Here is a 19,697-nt window from a genome sequence, read left to right as displayed (position 1 = left end):
TCAGTGTTCTATACACACTGTCTTTTTTTGTTTCGTAAGACTTTGTTCTCCCTTTTTTTCTTGAAAAGTGTCTATTCTATGAGAGTGACTACAGTAAATTATGTTCATGTTAGACGCCTATTTACTTTCAGATCTTAATAACAGACTACTGTTTTATGTGGATGTCATCAGTATGGAATCTGATGATACTGTGCCTCGGTATTATGGCATAGGTTTGTGTGCGTGGCTACGTTTTACAATGGACTTTTTTGGCGCCACAGTGCCACCATGTGGTAAAAGTAATAGTAATTCGAGCCATGTGTATATATTGACATTTACAGTATCACTCCATGCTGGTCTCAAAGAATCCATCCACCTTCAGCCTTTAATACATTGAAAGTACATGAGTCCTTGAATATTTGGCGTGTTTGTATTTTCTCTGAAATGCCATCACTTTCTGTAAAACAGTGTCGTTTTGATTATGTTTGATCTTTTAGAGGCCAATAGTTGCCTTTTTTTCCGAGTCCTGTGAAAGTAATGGTTGACCAATTTGGTCTATGGTGAAGAACATCTGAATATTTAGTACTTTTTATTTTTTTGTATGATGGCAAAACATTTCATTGCCACATAAACAGAGGTTTTTAGTTCTTGGTAAAGCCATGGCATCTGATTCTATTGCTATTATTAGTATGTTTTGCCAAATTATAGTTTCACCCAGTTACATGTTTAAAGATTTGAAGTGGAACTCCGTTCATATTAAATGGTGATGTCACTGGTACAGTGCGCAAGAATCAGGTCATACATTTCTCTTGTGACGTGTGTTACTGAGGGGACAGTGTCAACTACATCCTCTACTGAGTGTCACTAGATTGTATTTTTTTGCCTGTATGAGATATGTAGGCATAACAGGATAACCTCTCCACAACTGTAAATAAAATGTGGCCACGGAACCCTCGTTTCATTTCATCTAGGTCTATTTCCTTTTTGCAAAACATGCCAAAATCCAATTTTGTAATCACCACTAATGCCATTCCCAGGGAACTCTATACTAATGTTATTCCCAGTCTACACAATCCCTAGACAATGGACATGGATCCCAAACACAGGAAACAATGCATTTTTTATCGTTTTTATTTTTAGAAAACAGATGTTTTTTGTGATGTATGTTCTACTGCAAGGCACTTACAAAATCTTGTATTGCACAAAATATCCACTCTTAAAATATACAACCTACAGTCTTAAAATCATTTTCATATCTGGGAAGAAGGGGAGGAGTGGGAGACGGCTGTTTATTCCTATCAGCCATTTTGAAGCCAACTGCATTGCATCCTGGGAAGAAGGACCATCCCAAATGGCTGACAAGGTAGTTCAATGAAAGTGCTTTTAGCAAAATGTGTCTCAGAGTCAAACATAATGAGGCTGATGAGAATAAGTTATTTATAAAAAGTACAGATGAACCACATTTTCACAAGGCAATTTACAACACATATGGAAGCAGTCCTTCGTTTAAATAAGTATGGACCATTTTGGGTTATATTCAACCAGTGGAGGCTGCTGAGGGGAGAACGGCTCATAATAACGGCTGGAACGGAGTAAATGGAATGGCATCGAACCATGTGTTTGATGTATTTGATACCATTGAACTTAGTCCGTTCCAGCCGTAACCACGAGCCTGTCCTCCCCAATTAAGACTCCACCAACCTCCTGTGTTTTATACATAATAAAATGTATTTAAGAGCTCCGCTAGTTAGCAACCCCTTAATTGCATAGATTCTGTCTGTCAGTCTGTTGTGTCTCTCTCCGCCCCCCGCACCCTTCCGCCCGGCCCGACAGTACCCCCTCACAACTCCTCATGTCTGGCCCTGTCAGAATCCTCCTCCACCTTCAGTTTGAGCTCCTCAGCCACTATCTTGCCATCCCTGTTGCGGTCCTGGTTGTTGAACATGTCCTTGATGATGCCGCCGGCATCCATCCCTGGCCTCAGGCGACCTGTGCCCTCTGCCACCTGGATGTTTATGAAGGCTGTGAACTAGAGAGAGGGAGAGCAGAGAGAAATATGAAGAGTTGTCCTTTCAAGAACTACATCGTTTAAAGAATAATTGCAGGTTTAGATGGTCACCTGACTTGTTGTCCTGACCTACACAAGGATGCTACCAGCACCAGCGCCTTACCAAGCAAAGGGCAGAATGTATCGGGTGAATCCTGACTTTGATTGATGGATCATGCTAAATGTCTGGCGTGTGTTATCTTACCTCCTCCAGAGGGACAGATAGATCTTTGTTGAGGTCCATGGCAGGGAACAGGGGATCTGGGCTGTCCCCCAGCCACACAAACATGTAGCCGTCAGGCACTCCCTTCTGCAGGTCCAACAGCTCCAGCTCAAAGTGCAGCACGGCACTGCTGGGAACGCCCTTGGCTGCAGGGACATGGAGGGGAGAGCACGATGAGAGACATTGAGACAATGTCCGAATAATGTCATGTCCAAATGCAAGATATCTCCATGCAGGATTTGGTTCTGGGTTTCAAGATGAAAGTGATCCATGACTAGTCCGTTCACTCACCTCCATTTTCTCCATGTCCCAGGTGGGGTGGGACGATCACCACCCTCTTCTCTCCCACACACATGCCCCTCAGGCCCTCGTCCAGACCCTCAATCACTTTGTTGGCTCCCAGGGTGGTGATGGGGGATTTCTCATAGTGGTCCCTGGAAGAGGAGGGAGATATTGATCAAGGCCCTGGACGATGCTCCAACGTGCGATCAGTCAGTAGGAATTAAGTATGTAGCCCTATACTTCCTACATTAAGATGTATATAATATGTAAGATACAGTATATAGTTATAGATATGGCTGGTTTCTATATCTTGGTTATATTTGAATTTCTACACAACATACGTAGCCGATAAGTCTTCATGTCTGTTGGCGTGGAGGCCTAGTGATATCAGTCAGACAAGTAGCCAGGGGTGATTAGATTACATGACTGGATCAGGCGTTGCAGTGTGGCGTTGCAGTATGGCGGTGCGATGGACAGGAGGCGCTCCTACTCACGAGGAGTAGAGCAGGGTGCCGTCCATCAGGGAGCAGTTGTAACGGTACTGGATCAGGTCGTCCACCTCACTGGTCAGGTTGCACTTCTCGGGCTTGCTGGTCACCTCGATCTCAATGAGGTCCTTAGGGTTGTGGAAGTCGATAACGTGGATGTCGAAGACCAGCACGGCCGAGCCAGGGATGATGTCTCCTAGAGTGGGGGGGGGGGGGGGGAGAAGTAATGAATTTGAATAGGAGTAGGGACATGACTCATCGTGGGCACTGGACAGTAATGTGTAAATGCGCCTCTTGACTCCTCCCACCCCAAAACCTATGGCCAATGCCACAGAGCCACAATACTCACCAGTTCCCTTCTCCCCATAGGCCATGTGAGGAGGAAGGATGACACGCCTCTTCTCTCCAATACACAACCCCTGGAGGGCCTTGTCCATGCCCTGGATCACATAGCCCATGCCAATGTAGGTGTTGTATGTGCTGTTGCGCTGGTAGCTGCAGGAAGAGGAAACATAGCAAATGCAAATTAGAGTCACTATTGACTCACACAAGTCTTGGTTTGACAGACAGTAGATGTACCTAACACGTTCCTACCTGGTGTCAAAGCCAGAGCCGTCCTGGAAGGTGCCGTTGTAGTGGTAACGGATGTAGTCTCCCACCACGGTTTTACGGGTGCAGCTCTTAGGCACCTCCTTGACCACCACGGCAATGTCATCCTTAGGGTTGAACAGGTCGATCATGAAGACCTCAAACACAAGGGTGGCCTGGGATGGAATCACGGTGCCTGGAAGAGCAGGATGGGTGTTTGGAGTCCGTTATATTATCTGTACACAGCCCAATGCAAATCTTACTTCCTCAGAGGGGTTGGTCCACACCATAGTTTTCCATCTGTAATATGTCTCGGCAACTGTTGTTGTGGAGTGACACTTGAATAAACATTTCTAGACTCTAAACTCTATGTAGCCTACTCTACACTTCCTGTTTTTATCAGCTGTTAAGGGCCCAGGCTAGGGGTTATAAATGGTGTTTACCATATCCCTTCTTCTCATAGGCTAGGGAATATAAACAGTGGTTACTAGTAGTTCCCTTCTCATCATAGGGGTGGCAGGTAGCCTGGTGGTTAGAGAGTTGGACTTGTAACCGAAAGGTTGCAAGATCGAATCCCTGAGCTGACCAGGTAAAAATATGTTATTCTGCCGCTGAACAAGGCACTGTTCCTAGGCCGTCATTGAAAACAAGAATTTGTTCTTAACTAACCTGCCAAGTTAAATAAGTGTAAAATAAGGTAGGTATTATAAACATCTTGGCCATGTTCTGTTTCATCTCAACCCAGCACAGCCAGAAGAGGACTGGCCACCCTTCAGAGCCTGGTTCCTCTCTAGGTTTCTAATCTCCACCTGGCACAGCCAGAAGAGGACTGGCCACCCCTCATAGCCTGGTTTCTTCCTAGGTTTTGGCCTTTCTAGGAAGGTTTTCCTAGCCACCTTTCTTCTACACCTGCATTGCTTGCTGGGTTTCTGTAGAGCACTTTGAGATATCAGCTGATGTAAGAAGGGCTTTATAAATACATTTGATTTGATAGGCTAGGGATTATAAACAGTGGTTACTAGTAGTTATCATAGGCTAGGGATTATAAACAGTGGTTACTAGTAGTTACCATAGGCTAGGGATTATAAACAGTGGTTACTAGTAGTTATCATAGGCTAGGGATTATAAACAGTGGTTACTAGTAGTTATCATAGGCTAGGGATTATAAACAGTGGTTACTAGTAGTTATCATAGGCTAGGGATTATAAACAGTGGTTACTAGTAGATACCATATCCCTTCTCATCATAGGCTAGGGATTATAAACAGTGGTTACTAGTAGTTACCATATCCCTTCTCATCATAGGCTAGGAATTATAAACAGTGGTTACTAGTAGTTACCATATCCCTTCTCCTCATAGGCCAGGAAGGGTGGGATGATGATGGTGCGTGTCTCTCCCACACACATGCCGATCAGACCCTCGTCCATGCCCTTAATGAGGTAGCCCATGCCCACGTACGTGTCATAGGTGCCGTTCCTAGAGTGGCTGAAAGAGACATGGACAGAACGGTTAACACACACACACACACACACACACATACAGCATGACTGGTCTTCCAGAGTAGATATGGACCCCACCTGGAGTCGAAGGGCACGCCGTTCAGCAGGGTGCCGTTGTAGTGATAACGGATGAAGTCAGTAGCCTCTACGAGGCGCTTGCAGCTCTCAGGTTTGCTGAGGCTGCGTGTCTGGACCTTGTCTTCTGTGTTCCAGATGTCGAGCAGAACCACGTCAAACACCAACACAGTGTCAGCAGGGATCACATCACCTAGGAGAGAGAGAGAGAGACAGGTTGGGAAATCATTTGTGTGCCACTGGAATATACGATTGGGGCCAACATCAGAGGATAACTATTTGTGGAATTGAGTTTGTACAGGGCACACGACCTGTCGCCAGGAAATATGTAAAGGTCATATACGTGAATGAAATGAGTTGTTACCTGCTCCTATGCTTCCATAGGCAAGGTGTGGGGGGACGGTAACTTTTCTGCGCTCATTGACACACATGCCCTGAACTCCCCTGTCCAGACCAGTGATGAGACGCCCCAGTCCCACCTGGCCACTGAAGGGTGCACCACGTTCATGACTGAAGAGGGGGGGATGGGTAGAAGAGAGGGGGAGAGAGAAAAGAAGTGACATTCCTCAAGAGTACACATATTATACTTATTTCAATGGTCGGTAGGCTGGGTCTACTAAAGTTATTCTATTCCTATTATTATATTAATGTTAACTGGTTGTAAACCATGTATCTAACCATATCTGAATGGGTTATGTGCAAAGAATGAAATAAGTAATGATCAAAATACAAAAGTAGGCCATCGTAAAATAAGTGAATAGGCCTAAATAATGCATTTTAAGATGTCGCCTAGGCCTAGCCTGTCAGCGAACTGAATGCAGCTGTTCGCCAGCATTGAGTGCGCGTGGCATGTCGCAATAGTAAACCCCATATTGAACGATATTGTGGAGAGCGCCACATAGGCCTCGTTCGGGGAGGCACTAACGCACACGGCAGCTGCAAAGTATCTGTGCAGAAATACACAGCGCAGGGGCAAAGTTGCAATGTATATGTGAATCACAGGGTCTTCAAAGTTTCAAAATGGTTGCTTAGAGGTGCTGCAAATTTCGAGCCCGGACACGTCTGCAACAGGCAAACTGCGTGAGACCATATAGTCAAACGAACAAAAAATGTCCTCCAGCCGACACATAATTTATTTGCACAGGAATCAGATCGCTTTGATGCTCTTCTGCACTATGTCAATAGACCTATACAAGCTAGTCGTGCGTCGTAGCTTACCTTGAATCGAACTTCTTGCCGTCGGTGAAGGTACCGTTGTAATGATAACGGACGAAATCTCCCGTTTGCACTTCTCTGGGACAAACTCTTGGAATGTCATATCGATCAATAACCACGTCTTCTAACGGGCCCGGGCTACAGCTTACATGGGTTCCCGTTACACAGAGAAAAAATAACGCAAATATTGACTCCATTATAAATCTATTCTTTTGTGTTTTGTTAAAGTATGACAAATGGACAGATGACTTCTCCGTTGGTTACCGTCTATGGATGGAGAGAGAGAAGTGCGGACGTAGCTTCAGCTCATTCAGAAAGGGGAGGTGTGAATCCAATTCACTCCCTCCTTTTTTAGAGGAATTCTGTAAACGTGTAAAGTCGCCCTCCGCCATATATAACAGGCCTAGGTAGACTCGAGCGCAAGCCAGAGGAAAGGATTTAAAGCATAGCCCACGCCTATAATAAAGCGTTATTTAGCGTAGGCCTACTATGTAATAACGTTTGTGATATACTGTTTACAAAGCCTTATTATCTGTATGCCTATCGAACATAGACAGTGAGTGAGGGTTATTTGCACTGTGTGGGAAAACCACACCCGTTTCTATAGAGAAGCTCATTTAACCGGGAGGCGCCCATCTGGCTGAGTCGGAAAAAGAAAGGCCCAGAATGACGCTCTCGCAGGTCCTAAATTCCAACCTTTGGACAGTTTATTTAAATATGAACTGTTATGTATCTAACGTTTACAAATAGGCCTATGTTCATTTGCCGCTCATATTTTCACTGTTAAAAATAAAGAATTAAAAAACACACCCCTCTCCGTGACCATCTCATCTGGCATTCCGTGTTCCAACATGCTCGCTGGAATGTTCGTTAGATCCAACAAACATACCCAGGCAAAGACAACATTGAAGAGTTGTGGAATCTGTGAAAAAGTATTTGCTTTAGATGTTTAAATATGGCAATAATAGCATATTCCTTATTAGACCACCACACAGTCCTAATTTACATATGTTATGCACTTTTTTCCAGTGTGTTATTTTTCTCCATATATATATATATATATATATATATATATATATATATATATATATATATATATATATATATATATATATATATATATATATATATATATGTGTAATATATAATGTAGGGCCTACCATCGGCCAATCAATAAAGTGTTTTTGTTGTATTCTACTGTAACTTGGTCAATGTTAATTCAAAAATGTTGAGGGCGTTATGACCCAGGGACTAACCTCACCCCGAAATCACTGCCTCTGACTGACTCCTTGTGAAACTCCTGCAGGGGAACCCTGACTTTTCTGTCCCCTCCTCTCCGTCTCTCCAAGCCGTGCCAAGGCTCTGTACGTGTAAACAGACATGGCCATTCACTGGTGAAGAAAACCCTGGAGAAATTATCCCGAAATCGTATTTGGTTGGAGAAACGGAGGGCATAATAAAGAATAAGCACAATGGCCCCTACAAACGTTAAAGATACCTGGCTTTCATTTGGTTTCTGTGTAGTTTTGGTCGCCCCGGTTCTGGTCGAAGCCCAGTATGAGAAATATAGCTTTAAGAGTTTCCCACAGAACGACATAATGCCACTTGAATCTGCGTATGGACATGCTCTGGACCAGTATGCAGCGCAGAACTGGAGGGACAGCATCAAGTACCTGGAATTGAGTTTGCGTCTTCACCGGCTCCTGAAAGACAGCGAAGCGTTTTGCAGCCAGAACTGTAGCACTGTCAGTCGGGACAATGATACCCTCTTCGCGGACAGCAGTCTCCGCATCATGCGGCATTTCTTACTCCGGGCTTCATGCCTTAAAAAGTGCAAAACAACATTACCAGTGTTTACAGTAGCCTACCCAAAGAGAGATGTTCTGGAAGCCTTTGAGAAGAGGGTACCCTACCGGTACATACAATATGCTTACTACCAGGTGAGATCAAATAGTTATTCTGCTGGATGGGTGGATATTAAATACATTCAGGGTAAGATAATAATATATATAATACTATAATACTGATGGTCACCGTGGGTTTCCCCTTTAGTAGATAATAGGCATAATTGTAAGAATCTTAGGATATGTGGAATACATTCTTCATTATAATATTATCATAAAATTGTAACAACCTGTCCTGGCACACCTATTACACCGTTATGCGTAAAACGAATACGTAATATTCGTTCGAATGAAATATCAACTGTTAAGTAGCTTGTTTTCCATGAGCAAGACTGTGACACAAGCGTGAAACCATCAAGTTTTTCATAGACTTTCCTCAAACTCAGGAGTTGAACACACATGCCACGTCTCTCTAACAGCGCCCCGTAAACAGTCCCCCAGTAAGAACAATCGCCTTATTATTTTCTACCAAAGCAAACACCACATGAGGTAGAATACCAAGCAGGCAAATCAACAGCGTCCCCCCTGCAAAAATAAAGGGAATTTACTTTTAAAGTGAAAGTAAGCCAAACGCGTGCCATTGGAATGTGCGTAAAATATACGCGTACAACCATTTCTACGGCCTGTGCGCACACGTGAGTGTTATAATCGGAATGTTTCCTCAGGCAAGCCCACTCCTCCATAGGAGAGCATCTTCTCAGATCAGCATCTGCCTCTATTCACATCCAGACGTTCTCATAGGTGTTCCAGGTGCGTGTGTCAGCCAAACTGGTGATCTCATGGCTCTGTTTCTTCACTTGTTCAGATATAAGGCAGTATTCCAAAAACCATCCTCCATAAAACAGACCAAGAACACTGTTTTAATCTACACAGCATGGGCTCTTGACAATTGCCAGGCTTAACTACCACATAGTAATCTTTGAATATAGGCATACAGTGTTCTCCTTACTGCCAAAAGTGTTGATTGACAGTTGATCATTTCAGCACATGCCTTAAAGCCATATTGAGTCAGTGGCTGAAGCACACCTCTTAGCAGTTGGTGAGGTGATTTGAGGTTAGAAGCCATGCTATTCTGAGGACTAACTAGTGTTAGCAAGACCTGCTGCATGTAGAGAACCCCTTGCTTCAGCTAGGCATTCGTTAGAACGAGAGATAGTGTCTGTAGAAGTCATCCAACGATGACACTAAGTACCTGGGAGCCAAGACCGACCAATCAGACAACTGGACCCTATATGACCCATAACAATAATGATGATACATTCTGTATCTCCTCTCTCCCACAGTTAAACAACATAGAGAGGGCCGTGTCAGCGGCCCACACGTTCCTCCAGAAGAACCCAGAAGACCCCTTCATCTCCAAGAACATGAACTACTACAAGACCCTGTTTGAGCTGGACGAGTACCTCATCGACCACGAGGAGCGTCCCTACGAGGTCAGTGTGAGGTCAGCTCACAACCAGCCCCCATACACATCACAACTAGCTCTGATACCCGTCACCTGGCACGGTACTAGAACTAATGGCTGTCCTAGAAAAACTTCCAAAAGGACTAATTCGAGATAAAAAGGAGTTGGAGTACTTTACAAAAAAAGGCTGTCAGCAAAACGAAATCAATCTCTGCCTTTTCTTCCGAGTGCTTCAACTCCCTTTTTTCTACCTCAAATTAGTCCTTTTGGAAGTTTTTCTTGGTAAGCTATTCTCATGATTTTTTGCCATTGTTGTTGAACACCCCTCCTTTCCTTTCTTTGCTGAAGCGCGAAGGTCCACCTGGACACAGTACTCAAACTATTCATTGAAAATATGTGTTGGCTAGTATGTTATCGATGGCTTTCTCAATCTAAACAAGAATGGCTGAGAAATACTATAGTATTTTTTCACAACTGTTAGCAAAAAGTCTCTGAATAGAATGTAGGTTCGAATTCTATTCAAATGTTGGTTGTTGTTCTGCAACTGCGTGCTATGTTTCCCCCAGTCCTTCTACTTTGCATCCCTCCTATCCTGTCCTTTCAGCACATATCTACTGTCTCTAACTGTGCTGTCCTTTCTGACCCCTGGCTGTTGTCCTTTCAGCCCATGTCTAGTGTCTCTAACACTTTGATTTGTCCTTTTTGTACTCCAGCCTGTGTTCCTGAAGGCTGTGAAACTGTATAACTCTGGAGATTTCAGCGGCAGTACTCGGGACATGGAGCAGGCCACTACGGAGTACCTCAAAATGTACGACCTCTGCCTGGCAGGCTGCGAAGGGTCATATGAGGTCACAGAGTACAAAGACTTCTACCCTACACTGGCAGGTGAGTGTCTGACAAACCCCCACTATTCTCTCTCTCTCTCTCTCTCTCTCTCTCTCTCTCTCTCTCTCTCTCTCTCTCTCTCTCTCTCTCTCTCTCTCTCTCTCTCTCTCTCTCTCTCTCTCTCTCTCTCTCTCTCTCTCTCTCTCTCTCTCTCTCTCTCTCTCTCTCTCTCTCCTCTCTCTCTCTCTCTCTCTCTCTCTCTCTCTCTCTCTCTCTCTCTCTCTCTCTCTCTCTCTCTCTCTCTCTCTCTCTCTCTCTCTCTCTCTCTCTCTCTCTCTCTCTCTCTCTCTCTCTCTCTCTCTCTCTCTCTCTCTCTCTCTCTCTCTCTCTCTCTCTCTCTCTCTCTCTCTCTCCAAGGGCTTTATTGGCATGGGAAACATGTGTTAACATTGCCAAAGCAAGTGAGGTAGACAACATACAAAGTGAATATAAAGTTTAAAAAACAAATTAACAGTAAACATTACACATACAACAGTTTCAAAACAGTAAAGACATTACAAATGTCATATTATATATATACACAATGTACAAATAGTTAAAGGACACAAGATAAAATAAATAAGCATAAATATGGGTTGTATTTACAATGGTGTTTGTTCTTCACTGGTTGCCCTTTTCTCGTGGCAACAGGTCACAAATCTTGCTGCTGTGATAGCCTGTCTTCTCTTGAGAGCCATGTCTGCCTACGGCGGCCTTTCTCAATAGCAAGGCTATGCTCACTGAGTCTGTACATAGTCAAAGCTTTCCTTAATTTTGGGTCAGTCACAGTGGTCAGGTATTCTGCCGCTGTGTACTCTCTGTGTAGGGCCAAATAGCATTCTAGTTTGCTCTGTTTTTTTGTTAATTCTTTCCAATGTGTTAAATAATTATCTTTTTGTTTTCTCATGATTTGGTTCTCTCTCTCTCTCTCTCTCTCTCTCTCTCTCTCAGATCTCTACACGGAAGTTCTGAAGTGTAAAGTGAAGTGTGAGGAGAACCTGAAGCCCAACGTCGGTGGTTTCTTTGTGGAAAAGTTTGTGGCTACCATGTACCATTACCTCCAGTTTGCCTACTATAAACGTAAGGGCATGAAAGTGTCACACCTCGATAGAGCTCCGAACTCTACTGCACTTGCATTTCATGACCAGAATTGTACAGCAACTATTCAATGTAATAACACTGTGTAGTTACATTACTTGAGTAGAAAGTTGTCCTGCAGTTGTCAGATGACCCTCCCTCCCTCCCTGTGTGCAGTGAACGACGTGCGTAACGCGGCTCCGTGTGCGGCCAGCTACATGCTGTTTGACGCTAACGACCAGGTGATGCAGCAGAACATGGTGTACTACCGCTTCTACCGAGAACAGTGGGGCCTGGAGGAGACGCACTTCCTGCCTCGCCCGGTGAGTAACCCGTTAGCTTTATATAACCTTTGCGCCTAACTCAGCATCCCGATGTGCCCTGTCAAGACTGAACGTGTCATTTCTGATTAATAGAAACCATCATCTAGAACAGTGGTATTCAAAGTCAGGGTCGCGACCCTGAGAACCGCAGTGGGATGGGCAATTTCTTTTGTTGTTGTATGGGACAATACACAAACGTTTTGGCGAAAGATAATCTGAAGGGACCCCCCCAAAATACTGAGTAAATGTATTTATTGGTTTCTTTTCATTTTGATGAGAGATGAAAATGCAATGAGTTAAAGGTTATTTGTTCATGTAAAAATAAAAATGGATCGATTTTGGGGTGGGATCCCCATAAATTCTGCCGGGGAAAAAATGGGGCTCTGTGTAATGAACTTCCTCTGTTGTTAGTAGAGAGTCAGACCGAAATGCAGTGTGTAGGTTACTCATGACTTTTAATGAAGAATAATGCGGTACATGAGATAACTGAAAATACGAAAACAACAAACGAGTGAAACAAATACAGCCTATCTGGTGACTAACACTAAGACAGGTACAATCGCCCACGAAATACAACGCGCACTCAAGCTACCTAAATACGGTTCCCAATCCGAGACAACTAGAATCAGCTGACTCCAATTAGGAATCGCCTCAGGCAGCCAAGCCTAACTAGACACACCCCTACTAATACACACTCCCAATTAATACAAACCCCAATACGAAATACAACATATAAACCCATGTCACACCCTGGCCTACCCAAACATATAACAAAAACACAAGATACAATGACCAAGGCGTGACACTCTGGCTGAAAACGTTTGAATACCACTGATTTAGAATTATGGTAATAAACTTTACCCAGATTAACCTCATTCCTGAACCTGATTCCAAACAAGGTGTGTAATAGTTTCAGATTTGGGGTATGGACTAGCTGTTGTTTCCTTACTAAAATATGCTATGGAGCACCACAGCTCCACACAAACCAAGAAAAGGAAAGCTGTGACACATAGCTTTGGTGTGAACACCAACTCCCTACAAAAGGTGGCAATTAAAATATTTGATATTCAAATTGAAAAGGTTTAGGTCCTATGATTTATTGGTTATGCCCTACCAGTACAGCACTTACAGCAGCAGCAACGCCATCAATTCAATAAAACCAACAAAGCTCCCTGAAACATATTGGCCTTTTTTAAAACTGTGATCATTCAAATGGAGTGCTGCATTCAAGTGCTGCAGATACTTCATGGTATGCTAACTGGAGGGAAAAGGAGCATTCAAATAAAGTGAAACAACTAGCGCAAATACATTTTTTTTTTGGGGGGGGGGGCTGTAGCTTTGTGTTCTCCTTGCTTCTTGTGTCAACCAATGATATTGACGCGCCACGTTTGTTGCGCAGGAGGCACTGAGGTACTTTAACCAAACGACCAAGCAGAGGGAGATGCTGGAGTTTGCACTGAACTACCTACAGACAGATGATGAGGTAAGGCTTGCCTGCAAAGGGGTGGAGATGGAAGTCACAGAAGAAACCAGTTTTTATGTGCAGGACAAATTCTGGACAGAAGCACTAAACTCAGAAGTAATCAACTGTAATAAATTGTCTGGTTCGTTTCAAATCTGGTGAGATTTTGATTTTGGGTTGCCGAGAATATTTCCAAAGTGCAGAACAATTTTCGGGTATAATAGCTAGTATGCTACTTTGTTTTGCACGAGGTGACTGAAAAATGGCCGGCAAAGTGTTTGAATGAACTTCATGGAAAGAAGTGGGGAAGGGGGGGGACCAGTCAATCACAGTGTTTACTTTGATTCTGATTCTGACTACAGGGGATGTATGAGGGAGACTACTGTAGAGAGAGTGGGATGGACAGAGGTTGAAAGAGGGTCAGTAGCTGGAAGAGAGAGAAATGGAGAGAGAGATTGAGATTGATAGGGAGAGAGAGGAGCGTTGTATTTTCCGACAGTGGAGTGTGGTATGTAGCTGGGAGGTGTCAGACACTGCCACATGTGTTTTTCTCTGGTCAGCCCCTCCCAGCTAACCACACAGCCTCAGCTTAGACCTGAGAGGGGAGAGGAGGACCGAGAAGGAGAACGGGAGGGAGGGAGAGGAAATCACAGCATGCACTAGTAGTGAGAGATTCATAGGGAAAGAAAATAAGAGCCAAGAGAAAGGCAAAGAAAGTGTGAGAACGATGACGACATGTGTTAGCATTACGTCCCTGAGATGTCTGCCAAGTGAAATCAAGCCTCATCTTGAAGTGTAGATGTGTTGTTGTATGTCTGTAAATCAGTGTTGTGTTCCTTGGCAGGATGTGGTGAGTCCAGAGGAGGTGGCTGCTCCCTCGGCCCCCCCTGACGCTGAGTTTGAGGGGATAGGAGATTACGAGGAGTCCTTCGTAGCAGACTGGTGGCAGGAACCCAAAACCAAGGGGGACGCTGGGGAACCTGCAGCCTGACCCCAAACACCAACTCCACCATGAACACAACCCCTCCCCCAAACAGAACACTTCTCAAATCCCCTCTCAAAGAATATGGACAGCCCTGCAGAGCCAGACCCATCCAGAAATGCCAGGGTACTATATTTAGTACACCCCACACGTTAAATTGTTCCATGGTATATATACAAACACACACAGACACATCATTTCCCAGCTTAAGGAACGCAAAAGGGAGAATATACATTGCCAGTTGCACACAGTTCCACCATTAGCAAGATCACACAAACACCCACAAATGACTTATTGAAGGTCAGAGCTGTCCATGTCGGAACTGAAAGCTAAATGGTGCATCTGCTTTTGGCATAAGGAGAGGGAAAATAAAGGGAAAGGGGGGACACCTAGTCAGTTGTACAACTGAATGCCTTCAACTGAAATGTGTCTCTTCCGCATTTAACCCAACCCCTCGAAAGGTGTATTATAAATGTTAATACTGAATGACTGTTATTGTTGCCTTTCTTATTTCATGAAATGATTTGCTTTTGTGCCATAGCCCTGGTAGTATGGCACTGATCTATGCCTTCTGTCAATATCTAGGATGGTTGATGTTGAATTCTGACCTATTGGAGGTGTATTTTGTCTGTCCAGCGGTACGATAAAAATCCACACAAAATTCTAAGTGAACAACAGCAGAAAGTGTGGAATAAAGTGACGTATTATTTTAGTACATCTCTGTTCTTGTCTCTTTCAGCACCTCCATTGCAGTACAGACATACAGTATAGTGGAAACGTATTGATGACATCCTTAGGATGTGTTTACACAGGCAGCCCAATGCTGATCTTATGCCCAATTATTGGTGGGATTATCTGAGATACTCTAAGGAGGTAGGGTTTGAGACGTTGTGTTCAGACCCCAACTCGGTTTTGGGGTGTAGGGTTTGAGCGTAGCCTGCCGGTAGGGAGGGGCAGTTCCTCTTGCTGCTCCGTAGGCAACTACCATGGTCTTGCAGTGGATGCGACCTTTGACTGGAAACCAGTGGAGTGTGTGGAGGAGCACGGGTGACATGGGGAGAATTTGGGACGGTTGAACACCAGGCTGGGTGCAGCGATCTGGATAAGTTGCAGGGGTTTGATGGCACAAGCTGGGAGCTGTGAACCGTGATGGAGAGGTCTTGGGAGTGTGCAGGCTTGCAGAGAGGAGCTGTGAACCGTGATGGAGAGGTCTTGGGAGTGTGCAGGCTTGCAGAGAGGAGCTGTGAACCGTGATGGAGAGGTCTTGGGAGTGTGCAGGCTTGCAGAGAGGAGCTGTGAACCGTGATGGAGAGTTCTTGGGAGTGTGCAGGCTTGCAGAGAGGAGCTGTGAACCGTGATGGATAGGTCTTGGGAGTGTGCAGGCTTGCAGAGAGGAGTGTGGACCACTGCCATTCCTCATCATCATTTAAGAGAACATTCAATGAGGTGCAATGAAGTCGGAAACTAGAAATACATCTACGGAAAAGAAAAAGGTGTAAAAAAATGGAAATGTACAGTATTATCGTTGGCCAAGTTCAAGAACATAGAATACAAGGCAATGTACACGTTTTCCTAGTCTCTTGAAGTGTCCCTTTAAGAGTCTTATATAGTGAATCACATTTAGGAAGTAGTTACTGAACGACTAAACAACAATTAAACACATTAGGCAAAGTACATAAATCTAGGCCGCAAGTAATGACACCATTGTCATAGCAACCCAGATATATTCACGCAATGGAACCAGAGGAAATAAATACTTTTGACTTTAATCTTTTATTTCCCCTTCATTTCAATTCATCTACATTGTTTATTTCAATAGTCTACTTAAAAAGATAGTGTTTAAAAATATGGGATATGATGCGTTTTCTCTGCTTCCTAAATTCAAAATGCAAGCAAACTGGCCACCATCTAAAGATTGTACACATTCTGTACATATGGTGAAGAACTATAGTGCATCTGCCATAGTGCAGACACTCAGCTGAATCAAACAGACCTCTCCATACACATAGTGTACCAGACCCCAGGTTGTGTCCCAAATGGTACCTAATTACCTTATAATGCACTACTTTTCACCAGCAGTGCACTACGGGCCCTGGTCAATAGCAATGCACCTCATCATCACATTTCCACCGAGGAAGAGTCCTGGGGTCGTTTCAAACTCACTGTGTTGAAGCATCATCAGCGTAAGGCTCAGAGCCTATCAATAAGTGTCCAATATTTACATGGCATTTAGATTGACAGCTGCAATAATAGATAGATGGCCAGATTGCTAGCTTACTAGGCAGTGTGCCGGGTAGACAAATAGATGGACAGCTAGGAATGGCTTAAAGGAGATGGACAGTTGTATGGCAGGAGACAGATAGATACTTAGTTGAAACAGATCAAATGAATCAATATTAGCATTGCATTTTAAAACAATTTCATACATTGTATTCAACATTCAGTATTATCTTCTTGTACATACTGTATATACAAATAGATGTGCATATGTGTTCCCACATTCTGTAGGGCTAGTGCTCGTTTAAGTTGGTCGTTACATATTCAATACAAACCATTTGTTTGTTAGTGTGCTGCCATTGGCTCCCGAGCACAAAGCCAGGCAGAAAGATAACTTTTTCTCGAAGTAAAAATCTATAAACTATCTATCAGTGTTTTGTTGGCAGGAGTGTCACGGTGAACAAGGGCATAACTGTCCCAAACACAACACGTACCTTTCTCATTCACCTGCTCTCTTCCTCGCGTAATCTCTCTCACACACGCACACACAAAATTCCAGTAACTTTCTCAACATTCCCTGGTTTTCCAGGAATCCTGGTTGGAGGATTCCATATTTCCCTGCTTATTCCTTCACAATTCCGAGAATCTTCCAACCAGGATTTCCAGAAAACTTGGAAATATTGACACACACACACACACACACACACACACACACACACACACACACACACACACACACACACACACACACACACACACACACACACACACACACACACACACACACACACACACACACACACACACACACACACACACAGACAGACAGACAGACACACACAGAGTTTCAACCTCCTTTACCATACACACTTTGGGCCTCTTAAGAAGGTGGCGAATAGAATACAGACACATACAGACAGGCTCTGTTAACTAACACTATGTGGAATGTTGTGTTGGTAGATCTACAGTTGAAAACACTGAGTTACGGTCTCTGCTGCATTTTAAATATGATCCCAAAACCATAGGGTCTAACTCCCCCTTCCTACATTTCAACACATCTCAACAGACAGGAACAAAGAATTAACAATCTACATAAACCTACATCAGTCCATGATGTTTTGAACGGTCTTCTGCTTTTGTTTCATAGTCATTCTCACAATAAGTTGCTCTTCCTTCTTTGGAAATGGCCTGTACACAACACGTCCCATACAGGACTCTTCTTTGATCACATCCGTGTTGTTGTAACTAGATCATGTCTGCATCTGGGTTGTCATCCAGTCACCTGACATGGCCTCTCTGAAAGGGGCAGTTCAACTGATCCAATGGCCACTTGAGTCTTTGATCAATGTTTGTTTTTCTGTGTTTCCTTGACAACATCCTATGATTTAAATCGTTTTTCAGATGGCAGGTCTGGGCCAGTCCAGCATTCTCAAACAGTGGCCAGAAGTGTGTTTCCAGACAAGCATTGGAAAGACATGTCTCATACTGAATTTGTCCACTGTTGACATGTTCTTCATTGGACTGTCGTAAGCGGAAGGAAAGGGAACTACAGTACGCAGACACCGAAGTGCAGAATACTTAGTCGCTGGAAAGGAGGAAGACCCTGACGCCCCTCTAGGGACCAACAACAACCTTCTCATTCTGTCCATGGCAAAGACTTTATCCTGATTGGATAATATAATTGGCTGGTATGCAATGTGGGAGGTGCTACACTGGCCCGGAGGGGCCGGAGATGGACAGGTGGACAGACAGGAAGTGGACAGGAGAGGAGATGTTAACAGAAGAGGCCTGGAGAGGTTCGGGACAGGAGTGGAAGACTTGTTCTTTTTCCCTCTTCTCCGACTTGGAAACATCACAGAGTGAGAGAAAGACAGGAGCAGACAGACAAAGACAGACAGACGGACAGACATCTTATCCTCCACCAGATCTGGAAAGAAAGGAAACTGAGTAAGAGACTAAAAGTTGTAAGGTTGTAAACAAGTTGAGCAGTTGACATAAGGTGATTGTAAGGACTTGGTGTGAGGAGAGTAAACAAGACATGAAATGGAACTGAAAGAAAACTGCATTCTGGGTGGAATAGATTCATGAGGTGGAGAAGACAAAGGCTGAGACTGACGCTGGAGTTTTGCTGTGCTATATGGGATTAGGTCAGAGGATGAAATCAGCTGTGAAATTAGGTCAGTGGAGGAATGAGGTTTAAGGTCAGAGGTGGGATGATGTCAGAGGTCAACTGTGAATGAGATGGGGTCTGATGGGGTCTGAGGTCATGCTGTGAAGAGCTATGGGATGAGGGGGGGGGGTGAAGGATGTCACCCTGCAGTGTCAGGGGCTAGGCCATACCTTCCTCTTCGGATATTCCTTCAATCAGAAAGATGAGGAGCAACACATTGGGAGAAGAGACACGAGGAGAGGAGAAACATCAGTGACAGTAGGAGACAAAGTAGGCTTAACAACAGTAAATACTGTGTAGTGATGACAAAAGCATTTCACAATCATGGTACAGTGCCTTGCAAAAGTATTCACAAACCCTTCAAATGGATTTAACTGTCGTTGTTTTGGTCAACAATCTATACAAAATACTCCGTGATGTCAAAGTGCAAAAAATAGTTCACATTGTAAAAGGTTCATAGAAAAATGTAATAACTCAAATATGGTCGATGTGTAAGTATTCAGCTCCCTGGGCAATACATGTTAGAAACACCGTTGGCAGAGATTACAGCTGTGAGTCTTTACACACCTGGATTGTGAAAGATCAGCCCATTTATTCTTTTCATATTTCTTCAAGCTCTGTCAAGGTGTTGGGGATCATGGCTAGACAGCAATTGTCAAGATTCCTGGCCACTCAGGAAAATTCCCTGTCTTCTTCGTAATCAACTCCAGTATATTTGGCCTTGTGTTGTAGGTTATTGTCTTGCTGAAAGGTGAATTCCTCTTCTGCTGTAAAGCAGACTGAATCTGGTTTTCCTCTAGGATTTAGTCTGTGCTTAGCTCCATCCCGTTTCTTTTTATCCTGAAAAACTCACCAGTATCCATACCATGATGCTGCCACCACCATGCTTGAAAAAGT

General features: G+C 43.9%; 3 protein-coding genes across 5 annotated transcripts in view; 1 reads left to right on the top strand and 2 right to left on the bottom strand.

Moving 5' to 3' along the window:
• Positions 1 to 1,094: 1,094 nt before the first annotated feature.
• On the bottom strand, positions 1,095 to 6,747 carry LOC124015232 (peptidyl-prolyl cis-trans isomerase FKBP10-like). The gene is made up of 10 exons (XM_046330292.1): positions 6,400 to 6,747; positions 5,546 to 5,691; positions 5,185 to 5,374; positions 4,947 to 5,092; positions 3,614 to 3,803; positions 3,369 to 3,514; positions 3,026 to 3,215; positions 2,541 to 2,683; positions 2,232 to 2,395; positions 1,095 to 2,008 (listed from the first exon to the last, which is right to left on the bottom strand). The coding sequence occupies exons 1-10, from the start codon at positions 6,591 to 6,593 to the stop codon at positions 1,820 to 1,822; spliced, it is 1,698 nt and encodes a 565-aa protein (XP_046186248.1). The 5' UTR covers positions 6,594 to 6,747; the 3' UTR covers positions 1,095 to 1,819.
• Positions 6,748 to 6,980: 233 nt separating this feature from the next.
• LOC124015231 (disintegrin and metalloproteinase domain-containing protein 11-like) overlaps positions 6,981 to 19,697 on the bottom strand; it is a 61,408-nt gene continuing 48,691 nt past the window's right edge. The window contains exons 24-25 of one of the 3 annotated variants that reach the window (XM_046330290.1): positions 7,653 to 7,758; positions 6,981 to 7,318 (exon numbers count right to left, since the gene is read on the bottom strand). In XM_046330290.1, the coding sequence (XP_046186246.1) occupies positions 7,267 to 7,318; positions 7,653 to 7,758 (158 nt within the window). In that variant the 3' untranslated portion in view covers positions 6,981 to 7,266. Of the gene's footprint in view, positions 7,319 to 7,652; positions 7,759 to 17,400; positions 18,558 to 18,970; positions 18,989 to 19,697 lie in introns of those variants that run through there. The other 2 variants (XM_046330289.1, XM_046330291.1) reach the window with 2 other exon arrangements.
• Positions 7,720 to 16,138, top strand: LOC124015233 (endoplasmic reticulum protein SC65-like). Its single transcript, XM_046330293.1, has 7 exons — positions 7,720 to 8,336; positions 9,584 to 9,733; positions 10,419 to 10,590; positions 11,521 to 11,649; positions 11,824 to 11,969; positions 13,369 to 13,452; positions 14,276 to 16,138. The coding sequence occupies exons 1-7, from the start codon at positions 7,869 to 7,871 to the stop codon at positions 14,420 to 14,422; spliced, it is 1,296 nt and encodes a 431-aa protein (XP_046186249.1). The 5' UTR covers positions 7,720 to 7,868; the 3' UTR covers positions 14,423 to 16,138.

This window comes from Oncorhynchus gorbuscha, linkage group LG26 (genome assembly GCF_021184085.1).
Source record: "Oncorhynchus gorbuscha isolate QuinsamMale2020 ecotype Even-year linkage group LG26, OgorEven_v1.0, whole genome shotgun sequence".
Classification (NCBI taxonomy): Eukaryota; Metazoa; Chordata; class Actinopteri; order Salmoniformes; family Salmonidae; genus Oncorhynchus; species Oncorhynchus gorbuscha.
This window is presented reverse-complemented; position numbering and strand designations above follow the sequence as displayed.